The following is an 18,549-nucleotide window of genomic DNA, read 5'->3' on the forward strand; positions in this document are numbered from 1 at the left end:
GGCCCCTAGACTTTGGAAGGGTCTGTCGGAGGAGATCAAGCTGGCAGATTCAGTGCCTCTTTTTAAATCCCTACTGAAGACACAATTTTATAAAGATGCTTTTAATGTATGATTTGAATGTGTGATTCAAATTAGCTGTCTTGTTTCGTTCTCCTTCCTCCTGTCTTTGTTAATTTTTTTGTACTTTTATGATGAGAAACACTTTGTTACTTGTATTGAAAGAGCTATAGAAATAGTTATTATTATTTTCAGCATGTAATAGTACAGTATGAGTTGAGTTTAGAGGTACATACCAGTAACCCTGTGTAATAACACAGTACGAGAGACTAGTTGTAAATATCTTAAATCAAATCAAATTTTATTTGTCACATACACATGGTTAGCAGATGTTAATGTGAGTGTAGCGAAATGCTTGTGCTTCTAGTTCTGACAATGCAGTAATAACCAACGAGTAATCTAACCTAACAATTTCACAACAATTACCTTATACACACAAGTGTAAAGGAATGAAGAATATGTACATAAAAATATATGAATGAGTGATGGTACAGAACGGCATAGGCAAGATGCAGTAGATGGTATAGAGTACAGTATATACATATGAGATGAGTAATGTAGGGTGAGACGTTCCCATCATTGTAGGGTGATTGTGCGGAACTCAGAACAGCCAGCTGCCATTTGGGATCTAAAAAGTCGGGAGCCGATCTTGGTCGCAAGGCTCCTGTGGCATCCCAATGGCATCTAAACATATTTATTATAAGTTGGCTGAAACTGGACCCTGTCTGGATCAAGTGTCCCCAGTCTGGGAATAGCATGTCTGCAAAATAACGTGTACAGCTGTGTTGGTTGGTTGTTGAGGCCTCCTTAGGGTTGATGTTAGCATTAGCCTAGCGCTAGCTAGCACACCCAGTGTTCAGTTGCTAGTAAACAAGATAGCCTTGTCCTCAGTGCATGGCATGCAGTCACTATGATGTAAGATTTAAGATGGAGCTTTTGTCTGTGGAGGGCTTAGTCAATCAATCAATCAAACAATAAGCTTCCTGCAGGTAGTTGTTAATGTAAAAGACAAAATATTGGCCTGGTCATATTGGGCATGCATAAAATCAAGTTTGTTTAATTAGGTATTGCTTATTTAACCTTTATTTAACTAGGCAAGTCAGTTAAGAACAAATTCTTATTTACAATGATGGCCACACCCTACCCCGGCCACACCCTAACCTGGACTATGCCGGGACAATTGTTCGCCCCCCTATGGGACTCCCAATCACGGCCGTTTGTGATACAGCCTGGAATCGAACCAGGGTCTGTAGTGACGCCTTCAACACTGAGATGCAGTGCCTTAGACCGCTGCGCCACTCGGGAGCCCAAATATATATTTATTCAATGTTTATTCACAATTAATAAATGGCTCAGTGGAAAGTGGTAACTGGTGAATACAGGCCTCATGTTGTGTGGTGTTACTTGGAAGAGGACCTCTGACACAGGGCTTGTAAGAAATAAATGTTCTCACTAGATATTCAATACTAAGTATCAGCTAGGAAAATGAAAGCAGAGCTCATCTCGCAGGAGCAAATAGAACATGTTTGCTAAGCAAACAAAATAGTATGAACAAGCTAACGTATGCTAAACTGAACCGATACGAGGCTGTGTTATGTTACAGCTTGTGTAGTATAGCTCTCTAGTAGTTGATCTGGACACAAGCACACGTGTGCATGCACGCAAACACACGCAAATACAGTATAAATGTATATGTGGAAGTTGTGGACTTTGCAGTATTTGTTGTATCTTTTACTGCCTTTAAATAGATAAGATAACAGCGTCTAAAAAATAACTTCAGGTAAAGCCTGAAACTGTCTTTGAAAACATGCATTAGGAGTGCCTGGCCATACCCCGAATACTCCGTAATAGAAGAAGTGTATATACAGTTGAAGTCGGAAGTTTACATACACCTTAGCCAAATACATTTAAACTCAGTTTTTCACAATTCCTGACTTTTAATCCTAGTAGAAATTCTCTGTCTTAGGTTAGTTAGGATCACCACTTTATTTTAATGTGAAATGTCAGAATAATAGTAGAGAGAATTATTTATTTCAGCTTTTATTTCTTTCATCACATTCCCAGTGGGTCAGAAGTTTACATACACTCAACTAGTATTTGGTAGCATTGCCTTTAAATTGTTAAACTTGGGTCAAACGTTTCGGGTAGCCTTCCACAAGCTTCCCACAATAACTTGGGTCAGGTTTGTAAGGCCTCCTTGCTTGCACACGCTTTTTCAGTTCTGCCCACAAATTTTCTATAGGATTGAGGTCAGGGCTTTGTGATGGCCACTCCAATACCTTGACTTTGTTGTCCTTAAGCCATTTTGCCACAACTTTGGAAGTATGCTTGGGGTCATTGTCCATTTGGAAGACCCATTTGCGACCAAGATTTAACTTCCTGACTGATGTCTTGAGATGTTGCTTCAATAAATCCACATACTTTTCCTGCCTCATGATGCCATCTATTTTGTGAAGTGCACCAGTCCCTCCTGCAGCAAAGCACCCCCACAACATGATGCTGCCACCCCCGTGCTTCACGGTTGGGATGGTGTTCTTCAGCTTGCAAGCCTCCCCCTTTTTCCTCCAAACTTAACGATGGTCATTATGGCCAAACAGTTTTATTTTTGTTTCAACAGATCAGAGGACGTTTCTCCAAAAGGTACGATTGTAAACTGTTGTCTGGCTTTTTTATGGCGGTTTTGGAGCAGTGGCTTCTTTCTTGCTGAGCGGCCTTTCAGGTTATGTCAATATAGGACTCGTTTTACTGTGGATATAGATACTTTTGCACCTGTTTCCTCCAGCATCTTCACAAGGTCCTTTGCCGTTGTTCTGGGATTGATTTGCATTTTTCGCACCAAAGTATGTTCATCTCTAGGAGACAGAGCGCGTCTCCTTCCTGAGCGGTATGACGGCTGCGTGGTCCCATGGTGTTTATACTTGCTTGCAATTGTTTGTACAGATGAACGTGGTACCTTCAGGCATTTGGGGAAAAAATTCTGAGGTCTTGGCTGATTTCTTTTCATTTTCCCATGATGTCAAGCAAAGAGGCACTGAGTTTGAAGGTAGGCCTTGAAATACATCCACAGGTACACCTCCAATTGACTCAAATGATGTAAATTTGCTTATCAGAAGCTTCTAAAGCCATGACATAATTTTCTGACATTTTTCAAGCTGTTTAAAGGCACAGTCAACTTAATGTATGTAAACTTCTGACCCACTGGAATTGTGATACAGTGAAATAATCTGTCTGTAAACAATTGTTGGAAAAATTACTTGTGTCATGCATAAAGTAGATGTCCTAACCGACTTGCCAAAACTATAGTTTATTAACAAGACATTTGTGGAGTGGTTGAAAAACGAGTTTTAATGACTCTAACCTAAGTGTATGTAACCTTCCAACTTCAACTGTACAGTGTATATATTTTTTTATCAACAAGACACAACCTTAGTAAAATGTTTGACAGATAATCTATGACAAATCAACACTATTCCTTTTTAGGTTGTAAAATGGGACTTTCTAGAGGGCTTTTTTACTATTATGTGTTATTATTATTATTTCAATGTTATTGTTAAAGGACAGCAGTTGCCATATTATTGTTGTTACTAAGTATTGTTTGTTTTAGTTCATTTTCATTTGGACACTCTTGAAAATGACATTGTGCATCTAAAGAGATTTTCATCTAAATAAATGTCAAATAAATATCATTACCTAATTATCCCTGGCAATAGCAACAGGTGCTTTCCCATTGAGTGGCAACAGCTTTCCTCGCCATGCACTTCATAGGGACAGTAAATCTATCGGAGGATCTTTCCGACACCTTAAAAATACCCTAGTCTGGGGTATCGGATGGCCGATTTGGGGATCGGGTGACAGGGGGACCCTCGTAATCTTCATAAGCAACCCTGTCTCTTGTTGGGATGCTAATAGGCTAGTAGCTATGCTAATAGCTGACTGGTACAGTGTTGGATTGCGGCAGTCACATGATGTGACGGACCTTTTAGCTAAAGTTCAGCAGACTGGTGTAGCTAGCGAAGGATTGCCAGACCTATTTGGAAACGCATACTTCACTGCCTGGTTAACCCAAAGCCTACTAGTTGCCTCATGTTTTCAGTGGAGTATAGAATGGCTAACATTGAGCATAAACTATGTACAAATACTAGAACTGTATATAAATACATGTGCAAGTAAGCTGCCCTTACTTTCCATAGGTATGTGTCAGGCTAGTATCTGTGTCAGTACAGCATCCAGCACTAAGCAGGAACAAACTGGATCAAACTGGATTTCAACTGAGAGATGGGTAGAATGCTAGTGGTGTTGAACTGCATTTTGTAAAATCTTGAACTGTGAGAACTAGGCCACTGGAAGATACGTACTTAGGTTATCAGTTGAGATTTCTCTGGGGTCAAATTGTAACCCCTGGGCTAGGATATCCCCTACTGGCCCCTCCTCTACTTCTCTGTCCCCTCTCTACTTCTGTTTTTCATCCTTCTATGCTAGTCTTTATCAGATCTCCCCTTATAAAACAACTACAATTACACATTTTCCATCAATTGTTTCAGATGATTAATCTGCACTTCACTGTGCTACGTTTTCCTCATGTCAACTTAGATGGTCGGCATATAAGCCGGTTTTGAGCCATGAATAAGGGCTTCGCTTTACATGTCGGCCTCTCACCGGTTTGGAAAATACCAGTTTGCCGGTGGCACTGCTATGCAAACTCCACATGTGCATGTTTAACATTGAACCTGAGCCACCCATGTCCCGTGTGGCTCAGTTGGTAGAGCATGGCGCTTGCAACGCCAGGGTTGTGGGTTCATTCCCCACGGGGGGACCAGGATGAATATGTATGAACTTTCCAATTTGTAAGTCGCTCTGGATAAGAGCGTCTGCTAAATGACTTAAATGTAAATGTAATGTAAATGAACCTGCCTGCATTTCTACAAACCGGTCCCAGATCTCATTGAGAGTAGACTACAGTGGGTTTCCTAGGATACTGCATAGAGGTATTGCATCATCAGAGATCAACTCGTTGTAACACTAGGAGACTGTGAAGAAATGTTTGCCCACTGTCTGTGTACGGTTTAGACATTGATCCTGTCTAGCAACCGGGATGGATGCTTCATCATTACAAAGGCTCCTATTAATTCATCCTCATGTCTCAAATCAGAAGCACAAGACAGCATAGTAAAGGCTTGTGAACCCCCCGCCCCCAGTTGGCTCTGGGATTCAAAAGAAGCTACCTTTCAGTTACTGGCCCAATGCTCTTAACTGCTAGGCTACTTGCCATATCACATAGGCACTCATAGGGTCTCTTCTAGATACAGGCTACATGCACATGCTGGTTGTTGTATGTAGTTGCCATGGTTCACTGACTTGTGACGTAACCCATTATCTTTCTTAGAAAGAAATCCATTGAAAGCGGGTTGGGATGTGTGTGGGTGTGTGTGAGGGGTTGGGCGAGGAATGTAACGGTGTGGTGTGAGTGTCAGACACTCTGGGGAGGTTATTGTTGGCCAACTGGGAGCCTCATCCATCAGTAAGATCGAGCAAGTCTGCTTGGATTTAAGGTGGGAAAACCCTAGTAGCTGGCACGTACCTGTTCTCACCCACTCTAACCTATAGAATACTCCTACAATGGTCCCCATCTGCAGAAAAAGAGAGAGAGGTTATCAATTCTGATTCAAACAGGTGTCATTGGCTCCTGAGCAGCCAAAAGGAGAAGAGGGTCAGAGACTTGGCTCAAATGTTATTGGCTGCTGAACCGGCCTATAGGTTAGGAGGGGGGTTCGTAAATGTATAGGAAGAGATGAGACTGCAATGGCACTAGTCAAGAAGATGCTAGTTGCCATGGTATCTGCCATGTTTGACTTCCAAGTCTGTCATTGACCCTTCGCTCTCTTGCGGCCCATCTGTAGATGTGATGGCCATTTTCTGCTATTATAAGTAGGCTATCAGCTGGTGTTCTGGTGTTGACTAATGACTATTTACACTGAACACAAATATAAACGCAACATGGAAACTGTTGGTTCCATGTTTCATGAGCTGAAATAAAATATAATTGAAATTTGTGGTGAGCGGTTTGCTGATGTCAACACTGTGGACAGTGTCGTCGTCCTAACGCAGTCTACACTGCTATCTGCCCAGCAGCTAGCCAGCTAGCAAACGTCCACCGTCTACCGAATAGCAGCACTGTAGAAACTATTACACTCAACTGAACGACTTGATTAGTGTAGTGTTAGCTAGCTACATAGTTGTCTTTGCTGTCTTCGTATCCAAGATAATTGTGTAGTTTAGAGTGTGTAGTTTTAGAGTGATTATCTTAATTTACCGAGGTTAGCTAGCCAGCTATTTGTCGTCCTTAACGTAGGAGACACTGCTAGCTAGCCAACAGCTAGCCAACGTCTACCGAATAGAACTTCCGCACTCAACAACCCGGTCGCATTCCGCTTCGCTCCACAGGTAGTATCACATTTTCATTTCATTTCATTACAGTACAACGGTTTGATTTGTTTGATCGTAGCTAGCTACATAGCTAGCTACATAGCCGTCTTTGTATCAAAGATAATTGTGTAGTCTAGAGCGATTTTCTAGGTTAGCTAGCCAGCTATTGTCGTTCTTTTAACGCAACGTAACGTAATCAACACTGCTAGCTAGCCAGCTAGCCCCCGAATAGCAGCACTGTAGAAACTATTACACTCAACGGAACGACTTGATTAGTGTAGTGTCAACAACGCAGCCACTGCCAGCTAGCCTACAAAGTCAACAACGCAGCCACTGCCAGCTAGCCTACTTCAGCAGTACTGTATCATCTTAATCATTTTAGTCAATAAGATTCTTGCTACGTAAGCTTAACTTTCTGAACATTCGAGACGCGTAGTCCACTTGTCATTCCAATCTCCTTTGCATTAGCGTAGTCTCTTCTGTAGCCTGTCAACTATGTGTCTGTCTATCCCTGTTCTCTCCTCTCTGCACAGACCATACAAACGCTCCACACCGCGTGGCCGCGGCCACCCTAATCTGGTGGTCCCAGCGCGCACGACCCACGTGGAGTTCCAGGTCTCCGGTAGCCTCTGGAACTGCCGATCTGCGGCCAACAAGGCAGAGTTCATCTCAGCCTATGCCTCCCTCCAGTCCCTCGACTTCTTGGCACTGACGGAAACATGGATCACCACAGATAACACTGCTACTCCTACTGCTCTCTCTTCGTCCGCCCACGTGTTCTCGCACACCCCGAGAGCTTCTGGTCAGCGGGGTGGTGGCACCGGGATCCTCATCTCTCCCAAGTGGTCATTCTCTCTTTCTCCCCTTACCCATCTGTCTATCGCCTCCTTTGAATTCCATGCTGTCACAGTTACCAGCCCTTTCAAGCTTAACATCCTTATCATTTATCGCCCTCCAGGTTCCCTCGGAGAGTTCATCAATGAGCTTGATGCCTTGATAAGCTCCTTTCCTGAGGACGGCTCACCTCTCACAGTTCTGGGCGACTTTAACCTCCCCACGTCTACCTTTGACTCATTCCTCTCTGCCTCCTTCTTTCCACTCCTCTCCTCTTTTGACCTCACCCTCTCACCTTCCCCCCCTACTCACAAGGCAGGCAATACGCTCGACCTCATCTTTACTAGATGCTGTTCTTCCACTAACCTCATTGCAACTCCCCTCCAAGTCTCCGACCACTACCTTGTCTCCTTTTCCCTCTCGCTCTCATCCAACACTTCCCACACTGCCCCTACTCGGATGGTATCGCGCCGTCCCAACCTTCGCTCTCTCTCCCCCGCTACCCTCTCCTCTTCCATCCTATCATCTCTTCCCTCTGCTCAAACCTTCTCCAACCTATCTCCTGATTCTGCCTCCTCAACCCTCCTCTCCTCCCTTTCTGCATCCTTTGACTCTCTATGTCCCCTATCCTCCAGGCCGGCTCGGTCCTCCCCTCCCGCTCCGTGGCTCGACGACTCATTGCGAGCTCACAGAACAGGGCTCCGGGCAGCCGAGCGGAAATGGAGGAAAACTCGCCTCCCTGCGGACCTGGCATCCTTTCACTCCCTCCTCTCTACATTTTCCTCTTCTGTCTCTGCTGCTAAAGCCACTTTCTACCACTCTAAATTCCAAGCATCTGCCTCTAACCCTAGGAAGCTCTTTGCCACCTTCTCCTCCCTCCTGAATCCTCCTCCCCCTCCCCCCCTCCTCCCTCTCTGCAGATGACTTCGTCAACCATTTTGAAAAGAAGGTCGACGACATCCGATCCTCGTTTGCTAAGTCAAACGACACCGCTGGTTCTGCTCACACTGCCCTACCCTGTGCTCTGACCTCTTTCTCCCCTCTCTCTCCGGATGAAATCTCGCGTCTTGTGACGGCCGGCCGCCCAACAACCTGCCCGCTTGACCCTATCCCCTCCTCTCTTCTCCAGACCATTTCCGGAGACCTTCTCCCTTACCTCACCTCGCTCATCAACTCATCCCTGACCGCTGGCTACGTCCCTTCCGTCTTCAAGAGAGCGAGAGTTGCACCCCTTCTGAAAAAACCTACACTCGATCCCTCCGATGTCAACAACTACAGACCAGTATCCCTTCTTTCTTTTCTCTCCAAAACTCTTGAACGTGCCGTCCTTGGCCAGCTCTCCCGCTATCTCTCTCAGAATGACCTTCTTGATCCAAATCAGTCAGGTTTCAAGACTAGTCATTCAACTGAGACTGCTCTTCTCTGTATCACGGAGGCGCTCCGCACTGCTAAAGCTAACTCTCTCTCCTCTGCTCTCATCCTTCTAGACCTATCGGCTGCCTTCGATACTGTGAACCATCAGATCCTCCTCTCCACCCTCTCCGAGTTGGGCATCTCCGGCGCGGCCCACGCTTGGATTGCGTCCTACCTGACAGGTCGCTCCTACCAGGTGGCGTGGCGAGAATCTGTCTCCTCACCACGTGCTCTCACCACTGGTGTCCCCCAGGGCTCTGTTCTAGGCCCTCTCCTATTCTCGCTATACACCAAGTCACTTGGCTCTGTCATAACCTCACATGGTCTCTCCTATCATTGCTATGCAGACGACACACAACTAATCTTCTCCTTTCCCCCTTCTGATGACCAGGTGGCGAATCGCATCTCTGCATGTCTGGCAGACATATCAGTGTGGATGACGGATCACCACCTCAAGCTGAACCTCGGCAAGACGGAGCTGCTCTTCCTCCCGGGGAAGGACTGCCCGTTCCATGATCTCGCCATCACGGTTGACAACTCCATTGTGTCCTCCTCCCAGAGCGCTAAGAACCTTGGCGTGATCCTGGACAACACCCTGTCGTTCTCAACTAACATCAAGGCGGTGGCCCGTTCCTGTAGGTTCATGCTCTACAACATCCGCAGAGTACGACCCTGCCTCACACAGGAAGCGGCGCAGGTCCTAATCCAGGCACTTGTCATCTCCCGTCTGGATTACTGCAACTCGCTGTTGGCTGGGCTCCCTGCCTGTGCCATTAAACCCCTACAACTCATCCAGAACGCCGCAGCCTGTCTGGTGTTCAACCTTCCCAAGTTCTCTCACGTCACCCCGCTCCTCCGCTCTCTCCACTGGCTTCCAGTTGAAGCTCGCATCCGCTACAAGACCATGGTGCTTGCCTACGGAGCTGTGAGGGGAACGGCACCCCAGTACCTCCAGGCTCTGATCAGGCCCTACACCCAAACAAGGGCACTGCGTTCATCCACCTCTGGCCTGCTCGCCTCCCTACCACTGAGGAAGTACAGTTCCCGCTCAGCCCAGTCAAAACTGTTCGCTGCTCTGGCCCCCCAATGGTGGAACAAACTCCCTCACGACGCCAGGACAGCGGAGTCAATCACCACCTTCCGGAGACACCTGAAACCCCACCTCTTTAAGGAATACCTAGGATAGGATAAAGTAATCCTTCTCACCCCCCCCCCCCCTTAAAAGATTTAGATGCACTATTGTAAAGTGGCTGTTCCACTGGATGTCATAAGGTGAATGCACCAATTTGTAAGTCGCTCTGGATAAGAGCGTCTGCTAAATGACTTAAATGTAAATGTAAATGGACAGAGTGCCCCATGGTGGTGGTGGGGTTATAGTATGGGCAGTCATAAGCTACGGACAACAAACACAATTGCATTTTATCGATGGGAATTTGAATGCACAGAGATACGGTGACGAGAACCTGAGGCCCATTGTCATGCCATTCATCTGCCACCATCACCTCATGTTTCAGCATGATAATGCACAGACCCATGTATCAAGGATCTGTACACAATCCATGAAAGCTGAATTGCATACACAAGACATGTCACTCATTGAGCATGTTTGGGATGCTCTGGATCGATGGGTATGACGGTGTGTTCCAATTCCCGCCAATATCCAACAACTTTGCACAGCCATTTAAGAGGAGTGGGACTACATTCCACAGGCCACAATCAACAGCCTGATCAACTCTATCTGAAGGAGATGTGTCGCGCTGCATGAGGCAAATGGTGGTCACACCAGATACTGACTGGTTTTCTGATCCGCACCCCTACCTTTTTTTAAAGGTATCTGTGACCAACATAGATTAGGGCCTAATTTATTTCAATTAACTGATTCCCTTAAATGAACTGTAACTCAGTAAAATCGTTGAAATTGTTGCATGTTGCGTTTTATATTTTTGTTCAGTGTAGTTTAGTAAGAGGAAGTTGCCATGTTCCTGCTGCCATGGTGATTTAACCCCGTTGACCTGGTTTATGGCCATAATGTCAACGTGAAGAGCTGACACTGGTCAACCACAGTACAACTACAGGTCACGGTCATTGGTACCTCTAAACATAATGAATCTGGATGATCATATCACTGTGCTGTCGCCAGCTGTTCCCTTTCATTACTCTAGAATTATGCTAGAAATGCATTGAAAACTGGTTGAGAAGGAAAGCTGCCTACCAACCATATTGCTCATTCACAATGGGCTACTTTTCTCTCCACAGTTCCAGCATGTTCCCCCATTGCCCCTTTGGCAAAACTGTCATCATCTCTGAAGCGTGATGGGTTTATGGTAGCCTTAACACCTTGGTCTATGGTGGAATGCACCGTCTGTAACTTGGGTTATGAGAGTGTACACCAATAGGGGCTCAAGTAGGTAACCGGCCCAAGCTTTTTAGGTTTGGTACACTGCAGGTTCTATTCTCCAGACATTCTAAGAATGGACCATGAAGCAGGCTATGGTTTATCGTCCTTATTAAAGCAGTGTGGAAGAGGCCTGGCGGACGCAGAGGAGAAGGGGGAGGAGGGCTGGAACACTGACCTCCAATCAGGAGAACGTATACTCCAGTAAGATCCTCCTTTTGGACATGGAGTCACCTGGACTGGACCCCAAACGGAATATTGCTCAGTTTCAACCAAAGTTTAGATTCCAGGCTAGTAGTCACATCCATATAATAATGCAAGGCTATGAACCTGAAATGAATTCTGTGAGCTTGAATATGACCAATGTGTCAAATGTGAAAATAGTAGTGTGTCAAACAAATTGTCCTTATACCTGTATAGGATATTGAGAAACCATTATTTAAACAACCTGGTCAATAGGGCACTATGTTAAAAATGTGTTGAATTGAATTAAATAAAGATTATTATTTGTCTACAAAATGGTGGAGGGTTGCCAGCCTGGCCAAGTTGTTTGGTAGTTTTCCATCACCTCTGAGAGGATTAAGTCTCCTCAACAAAGCCACTTGTTATTCCTTAAGGTAGTGGGTAAGCAGGATTTCCGTTTGCAACAATTCATGACAGCACACATTATTTTAATACGCTTGCCAGACTGTTTAACACGGCCTAAGTATAGGGAAACATTTCTCGGCTGGCTTCCACTAGCAATACGTAAAAATTGTGAAATGCTGTTGTGAGGTGCGCTTGGTACCTTGATCCGGAAGGGGGATTTCATAGACTATGTACGTAGGTTGTATTAGAGGAGGTAAGGGAAGAAACGCATACACGCAACAAAAAAATCTCACATACACACTCATTCAGAATTCTTCAAGATAGAGGCCAGGTCATGTGATATGGTAAGCTTTTGAAGTTGAATGAACTTCGGCCCATTTCGGTTCCTGACAAACTGAAACCTAAATCCTCTGTTTTGAACTTGGTACGGTGTTAGGCCTTTACACCCCGGGCAGCTAAACCAGTGGTATGTTTTCCCCTCTCAGCCCTAGACAGTGACATACTCACACCCTCCTTACCGTTAGACTACTGGAGCTACTGCACGTACCCAAAAACACAGAGTCCAAATATTTTCTCCGTGGCCCATTTTACCACAATTCAGTCTTGTGTGTATTAGTGAGTCTATTGTTTATTTCAAAAGTGTCTAACCGTATTTACAACCCATGATTAGACAGTATTAGCTGTTGTTTGTTGGCGCAATTGCCAACTTCCATGTACTGTACCCCATGGTTATGAGAAAATGGCACTGGTGATTGAGGTTTGGCTTCCTGATTAAGGCTATGTAACCCTTTCCGTGGCAATATTTAGGCCTTTTTGCAGCAATTTTATACACAATGTTAATCACACACATGCTTCTGTAGGCTATATGATGTTTAGGGTAGTAAGGCCCTCGGCAGGTTAAAGTATTTTTCAGGATATGTACATGTTACGCAATCTCCACATTAAGAAGTTCCCGTTCTTGTTGCATCATTTCTGTCATGTGTAACTATTGGCCCAGGCTCCGCCAGAGCTAAACCAGAGGAGGGCACACACGACCCTTCAACTGTCGCTTTAATAATTCCCAGAGACGAGCTTTAACAAAACGTACTGAACTGACTGGAGCATTAGGTGGCTATTGTTCCAGAGACAAAAGGACATTCTGTCCCTTAAATAAAACACTGAGGTGCAGAGAAAGGGAGAAAAAAAAGTGTGCCTTCATATGTAATATTGCATCACTCTCACAGTGGCTAACCTAACCGTTTTCTTTTGTTGTTTGTTTTTGCATTTCAGCTCTCAAGAGGAAGACAGCAGACCCATATCTCCTTTCTACATAAGGTAGATCCTGGTCTTGTTTTTGTCCTGAGAAAAGAGGTCGACAGCATGTTATTATGGAGATGTGGGGTCATAGGGCCTATCCGCTGCATTTCATGCCATCTCAATGCATTAACATAGGAAACAATAGGCCCACCAGAAAGAGGAGGGGAGGGAGGGGACATGCTGTGCACATGCAAGCTGCCGTTGTTATGATGGTGGCAGTGTGAGCACGTGGTCTCTGGTTCAACAATACTTCCCGTAAAGCTGTAAACCCAAACCATTTCCCTGATTTGTATAGTAGTGAGAAGAAAGGGATCTCTGTCAACCCTGAGGTTGAGACTGACACATTTGTTTATTGTTATCATGCTGGTCATTCTGGATATTGACCTCTCCAATGGGCCTACATACTGTATGCCTGAAATTGTACCATTTAACATCTGAAGTTAGATCAATTGTCATACAGTGCATCACATTGTTTCATACATCTGGATATTGATCCATCACTGTATTCACAAAGTATCTGAAGAAATAGGTACATAACTTCATAAATATATCATATAAATATATCATATAACAGAACATTTCATGTTACTACATCTATAGTGCAGAACCAGATTCCCAACATAGTTTGACAATCCACTCAATTGTCACACCAAAACATATACCCAAATATTCACCATATACCCATCACGAACTGCTTTGACACCCTGTCATACAGTGACATCAGACCAACATGGTTCTTAATGGAACCGGATTGTTCTGGTTTGACACTTTGCAATACAGTGAGATCAGACGAACAAGGTTCTTAGTGGAATTTCTGGTTGAACCGGATCATTCTGCTTTAACACCTGATCTATGAGTCACCCTCCAGGCAGGCACCCCCCATGACATTTTATGGCATCACTTCCTGTTTGGCTGATACTGTAAACTCTAGAGTCACGTCAACTTTACCGCCTTCACCAGGTACTTTGAGGCACATTGAATGCAAGTGTACCTGCTGAACTCTATAGTAAGTTCATAAGCCTTGGCACAGACCCTCATTCGGCCTTTTCTCCTTTGAAATGTACCCTAAACAGGTTTCATCCTTCACATATACCTAGTTATGTGTTCAAGACCGTGATCAGTAGCATACATCTGATATTTTCACAATGATTTCGATCATCGATGGTGATGGCTCAGAGGCCATAATGTATATGATGATGAAGGATGCCAAACAGGGGTGGACTGGACATCTGGCATTATGGGCATGCCAGATGGGCTGGTCCATTTTTAGCCCAGTGGGCCTGTCTGACCCAGTGGGCCTGTCTTTTTTTTTTGCGCAAAATTATAATTGTCTGGCTAATAACGGGGCCCTCTAGGGACAAATGGGCTGGTGTGGGGCAGGGTTGGGCAGTATCCAGATTTTCATACTGTTTCTGTACCATACCGGGTACGCACAAAACAATTTAGGCAACAGGGATCTTGATCTAGGAGGGGATTGAATGGCTCTGCTGTAACCAAGAAGCTTGATCTTGACATCTAGCAAGTTAGCAAACCAAATGCATAGCTGGAGCCCTGAGCTGGATATAATTTATTTGACACATCTTAGGTTTATACAGTGATACTTAACTTACCATTATAAGCAGTGGTATAGCACAGCCAGTATTTCCAAATACTCCGGTATACGGTATAAACGGTATATCGCCCAAGCCTAGTGTGGGGGCCTCGAGGATAAAAATGGGCCGGTATGGGGGCCTCAAGGAGAAATATGGGCAGGTGTGTTAGAAATGCTAGGGACGATTTCTGGTCCCAGTCCACCCCTGATGCCAAAGACCTTGACACTACAGAGGAGAAACATTACCACAGTGACTGATGTTTACCACTACACTGCCTGTGCTAGCCTGCCTATGTGCTAGCCTGCCTATGTGCTAGCCTGCCTATGTGCTACCCTGCACAGTACTTCTCTCTCTTCCTCACGCAACCTTAAGTGAGTCATGCTTTCTAAGTAAGTCCAGCGTCTACTTGTTCTCCGTCACATACGGAGGGCACCACAGGATAGCTTAATCCTTTCCCAGTCAGAAATAGAGCTCACCTTTCAACCATGTTTCCTTTCTATGTTGATCAAATCCTGGCTAATAAGTGACTGTGGTGTAATACTGGATTAGTTGAACGGACGTTCATTTCCTTTTGAATCCCTGTATGTTGGGCACGCACACACTGAGTTGGATGTGTAGGTTCTCATTTAATGTTTGGTCTGTTTCAAGCCCCCTGTAGAGTGACTCTGGGAGTTTTTCCTCTACGTTTACTGCCTTCTAGAATTCCATACCACACATTTTTGTTCACTTCCCTTGATTTTGACACCCAGAATGTCTTCTAGGACTCACTGTTCCAACTTTTTTTATTTTGTGTGTGTGTGTGTGTGTGTGTGTGTGTGTGTGTGTGTGTGTGTGTGTGTGTCTGTGTGTGTGTGTGTGTGTCTGTGTGTGTCTGTGTGTGTGTGTCTGTGTGTGTCTGTGTGTGTCTGTGTGTGTCTGTCTGTGTGTCTGTCTGTGTGTGTCTGTGTGTGTCTGTGTGTGTCGGTGTGTGTCGGTGTGTGTCGGTGTGTGTCGGTGTGTGTCGGTGTGTGTCGGTGTGTGTCTGTGTGTGTCTGTGTGTGTCTGTGTGTGTCTGTGTGTGTCTGTGTGTGTCGGTGTGTGTCGGTGTGTGTCGGTGTGTGTCGGTGTGTGTCGGTGTGTGTCTGTGTGTGTCTGTGTGTGTCGGTGTGTCGGTGTGTCGGTGTGTCAGTGCGTCAATGTTTGAATGTGTGGCTCCATGGAGATGCCTGTTGCCTGGTAGCCCACCACTTGGACTGTTAGCTTAACATGGCTCACCCATTCCTTCTAGAACATCACATTCACTCTCTGACCCATAGACTATAAACATAACACTGCAAATAATCCATTAAAGGTGCCCTATGCAGAATTCGCTCCGCCATTTCCTGGTTGCTAAAAATCTAATAGTTCGCTTAATTTCAGTTTATGTGACAAAACAAGCAAGTACAATCATTGTACCATCTAAACCACTGTGAAATATTTAAAAAAAATGTATTTGACCTTTATTGAACTAGGCAAGTCAGTTAAGAACATGTTCTTATTTTCAATGACAGCCTTGGAACAGTGGGTTAACTGCCTTGTTCAGGGGCAGAACAACAGATTTTTACCTTGTCAGCTCGGGGATTCGATCTTGCAACCTTTCGGTTACTAGTCCAACGTTCTAACCACTAGGCTACCTGCCGCCCCACTGTGAAATATATTTTCCATAACCAAAAATATTGTACTTTCAGCTGATGTACAAAACCAAAAGTAAAACACACAAAAACTAAACTTAAGCACGGGAAGCATAGAAATAGGGCACATAGAACATCTACCGCTTCTTAGACTTGCTTTCAATGATAATTATATATTACAGCTTTTAATGGACTGTTAGCACTTCTAGCGCCTCTGACCCCCTCCTATAACATTTTTAGCATAGTGTTCTCACTCACTTGTTAGCTAAAGTAAAAGTAACCTGGATTACAGACAGTTGGGTAACGTCCCAAATGGCACCCTACTCCCTATATAGTGCACTACTTTTGACAAGGGCACTATAAAGGGAATCGGGTGTAGTTTGGGATGCAACCTTATAGCCTCTCTGTGAACCATGCCTCACTACCCCACCGTCTAACCAGGTCATCTCCATAAATACACGATGGAGCGCTCTGCCATGGAAGTAGATCCCCAGTAGGACATTTGTTGTGGTGCTTTGGTCTGTCACCATGGCTACAGTATTGGAGCACAAATAGGTCTCCAATGATTGTAACCATGTTGATTATCTGACTCCAATTCCACCCTGTGGTTTGCTTTGAGTTATAATGATCCCTACCCCAGGCCTAGTTATAATGATAGCTACTATTTCTATTTCTTGTTGTTGTTGGCTTGCCAGCTGATGGAAAAATGGATGGAAAATCATTACTTATCTAACATGAAATAAGTGTTTGATGATATCATTAATGCTCTCAATCCTGGATTTGGATCTCCCTCTTGTCTCTGTTTTAAGATGGAGGTTCTGGATCCTGAGTCACAGTCTCTTATTTTGTTGACCGTCAAGAGAACCGTGTGTGCTCCTCTTGCGGTAAGGGAAGGTCATGGCCAGGGGCCGACTGTTTGACAGTTCACGACCCACAGGGCATATTCATTGCACACCAAGCCTGCATCCGAGGTGGAACCCTATTCCCTATATGGTGCACTACTTTTGACCAGAGCCCTATGAGTACTGGTCAAAAGTAGTGCACTAAATAGGGAATCGGTTTCCATTTGAGACGCAGCCCAAGCCTCACCTCATTCCAGACTTGTTACATGTACGTGTCTAGAGTGAGCGGAAGGTTCTAATAGCTGAACTCAGTGGTACATATAATCTCTTTCCAGACAGTGATGTCATATCCTGGAATGGATTGGTAGCCTACCGGTACTTACCCCCCTTTTGCCCGCTGCTGTGCCCGGACAGAGGCTACTTGGCATGGGGTTGGCATTCCCAGTCTCCTGGTTGTTACACTAGACTAGAGACTTCACTTTGGGAGGTTTAGGTTGCATGTAAACAGGCTAATGACTGCTGCCCTTGTTGCAGGATAAATATGGCACTGTCCAAAAGACACAACAAGAGACAGAAAATAATATAACTTTATTGTCCATCTTGCTAAGGAAGCGTTTGCATTATGAATAGGGTTAAATATTAAAAACCTGTCATAACGTGCTTATTACCATATGTTCGATAAATACTAAGTCCTAAAGATTCACCGCATCCCAAGGTAACTAGGCTATCCAAATGATGTCTCCCTCTAATGGTGACCTTGACTTTATTCAAGGTTCCTTCCCTTGCCTTAAACATATCCCATTTTCTCTTCTTGGCCCCGAAATTACTATTATTACTATAACTTCATATGTAACAGTGAGCTTGATTATACCAATATGACTGAACCTCAGCCAAAGTCATTTCTGTTATCATATCTCCTTTCTCCCGATGCATATTTTTCTGGCTGCACTAATCTAGAGGCTTCCGTTGACATCCATTGTCAAGTGTTACCTTAGAATATGTGGCTATTGCAGCAGTCGAGGTGTTAATGATTTTCACTTCTCTTTCTCTTTCTGTGGGGTTTGTGAATTACTCAAAATACACTGAACAAAAATATAAACGTAACGTGCAACCATTTCAAAGATTTTACTGGGTTACCGTTCAGATAAGGAAATCAGTCAATTGAAATAAATTCATTGGGCTCTAATCTATGGATTTCACATGACTGGGAATACAGATATGCATCTGTTGGTCACAGATGCCTTAAAAAAAAGGTAGGGGTGTGGATCAGAAAACCAGTCCATATCTGGTGTGACCACCATTTGCCTCATGCAGCGTGACATCTCCTTCACATAGGGTTGATCAGGCTGTTGATTGTGACCCGTGGAATGTTGTCCCACTCCTCTTCAATGGCTGTGCGAAGTTGCTGGACATTAAAAAAATATATTTATTTATTTATTTAAGCTTTATTTAACTAGGCA

At 44.5% G+C, this 18,549-nt stretch overlaps 1 protein-coding gene across 4 annotated transcripts in view; it reads left to right on the top strand.

Moving 5' to 3' along the window:
* The window catches only part of fam13a (family with sequence similarity 13 member A), an 87,276-nt gene that overhangs the window by 40,212 nt on the left and 28,515 nt on the right, over window positions 1–18,549 (top strand). For all 4 annotated transcript variants that reach the window (XM_071407550.1, XM_071407554.1, XM_071407553.1 and 1 more), the window contains exon 9: window positions 12,980–13,024. In XM_071407550.1, coding sequence (XP_071263651.1) covers window positions 12,980–13,024 — 45 coding nt within the window. The remainder of the gene's footprint in view (window positions 1–12,979; window positions 13,025–18,549) is intronic.

The sequence above is a fragment of the Salvelinus alpinus genome, chromosome 6 (assembly GCF_045679555.1).
Source record: "Salvelinus alpinus chromosome 6, SLU_Salpinus.1, whole genome shotgun sequence".
NCBI lineage: Eukaryota > Metazoa > Chordata > Actinopteri > Salmoniformes > Salmonidae > Salvelinus > Salvelinus alpinus.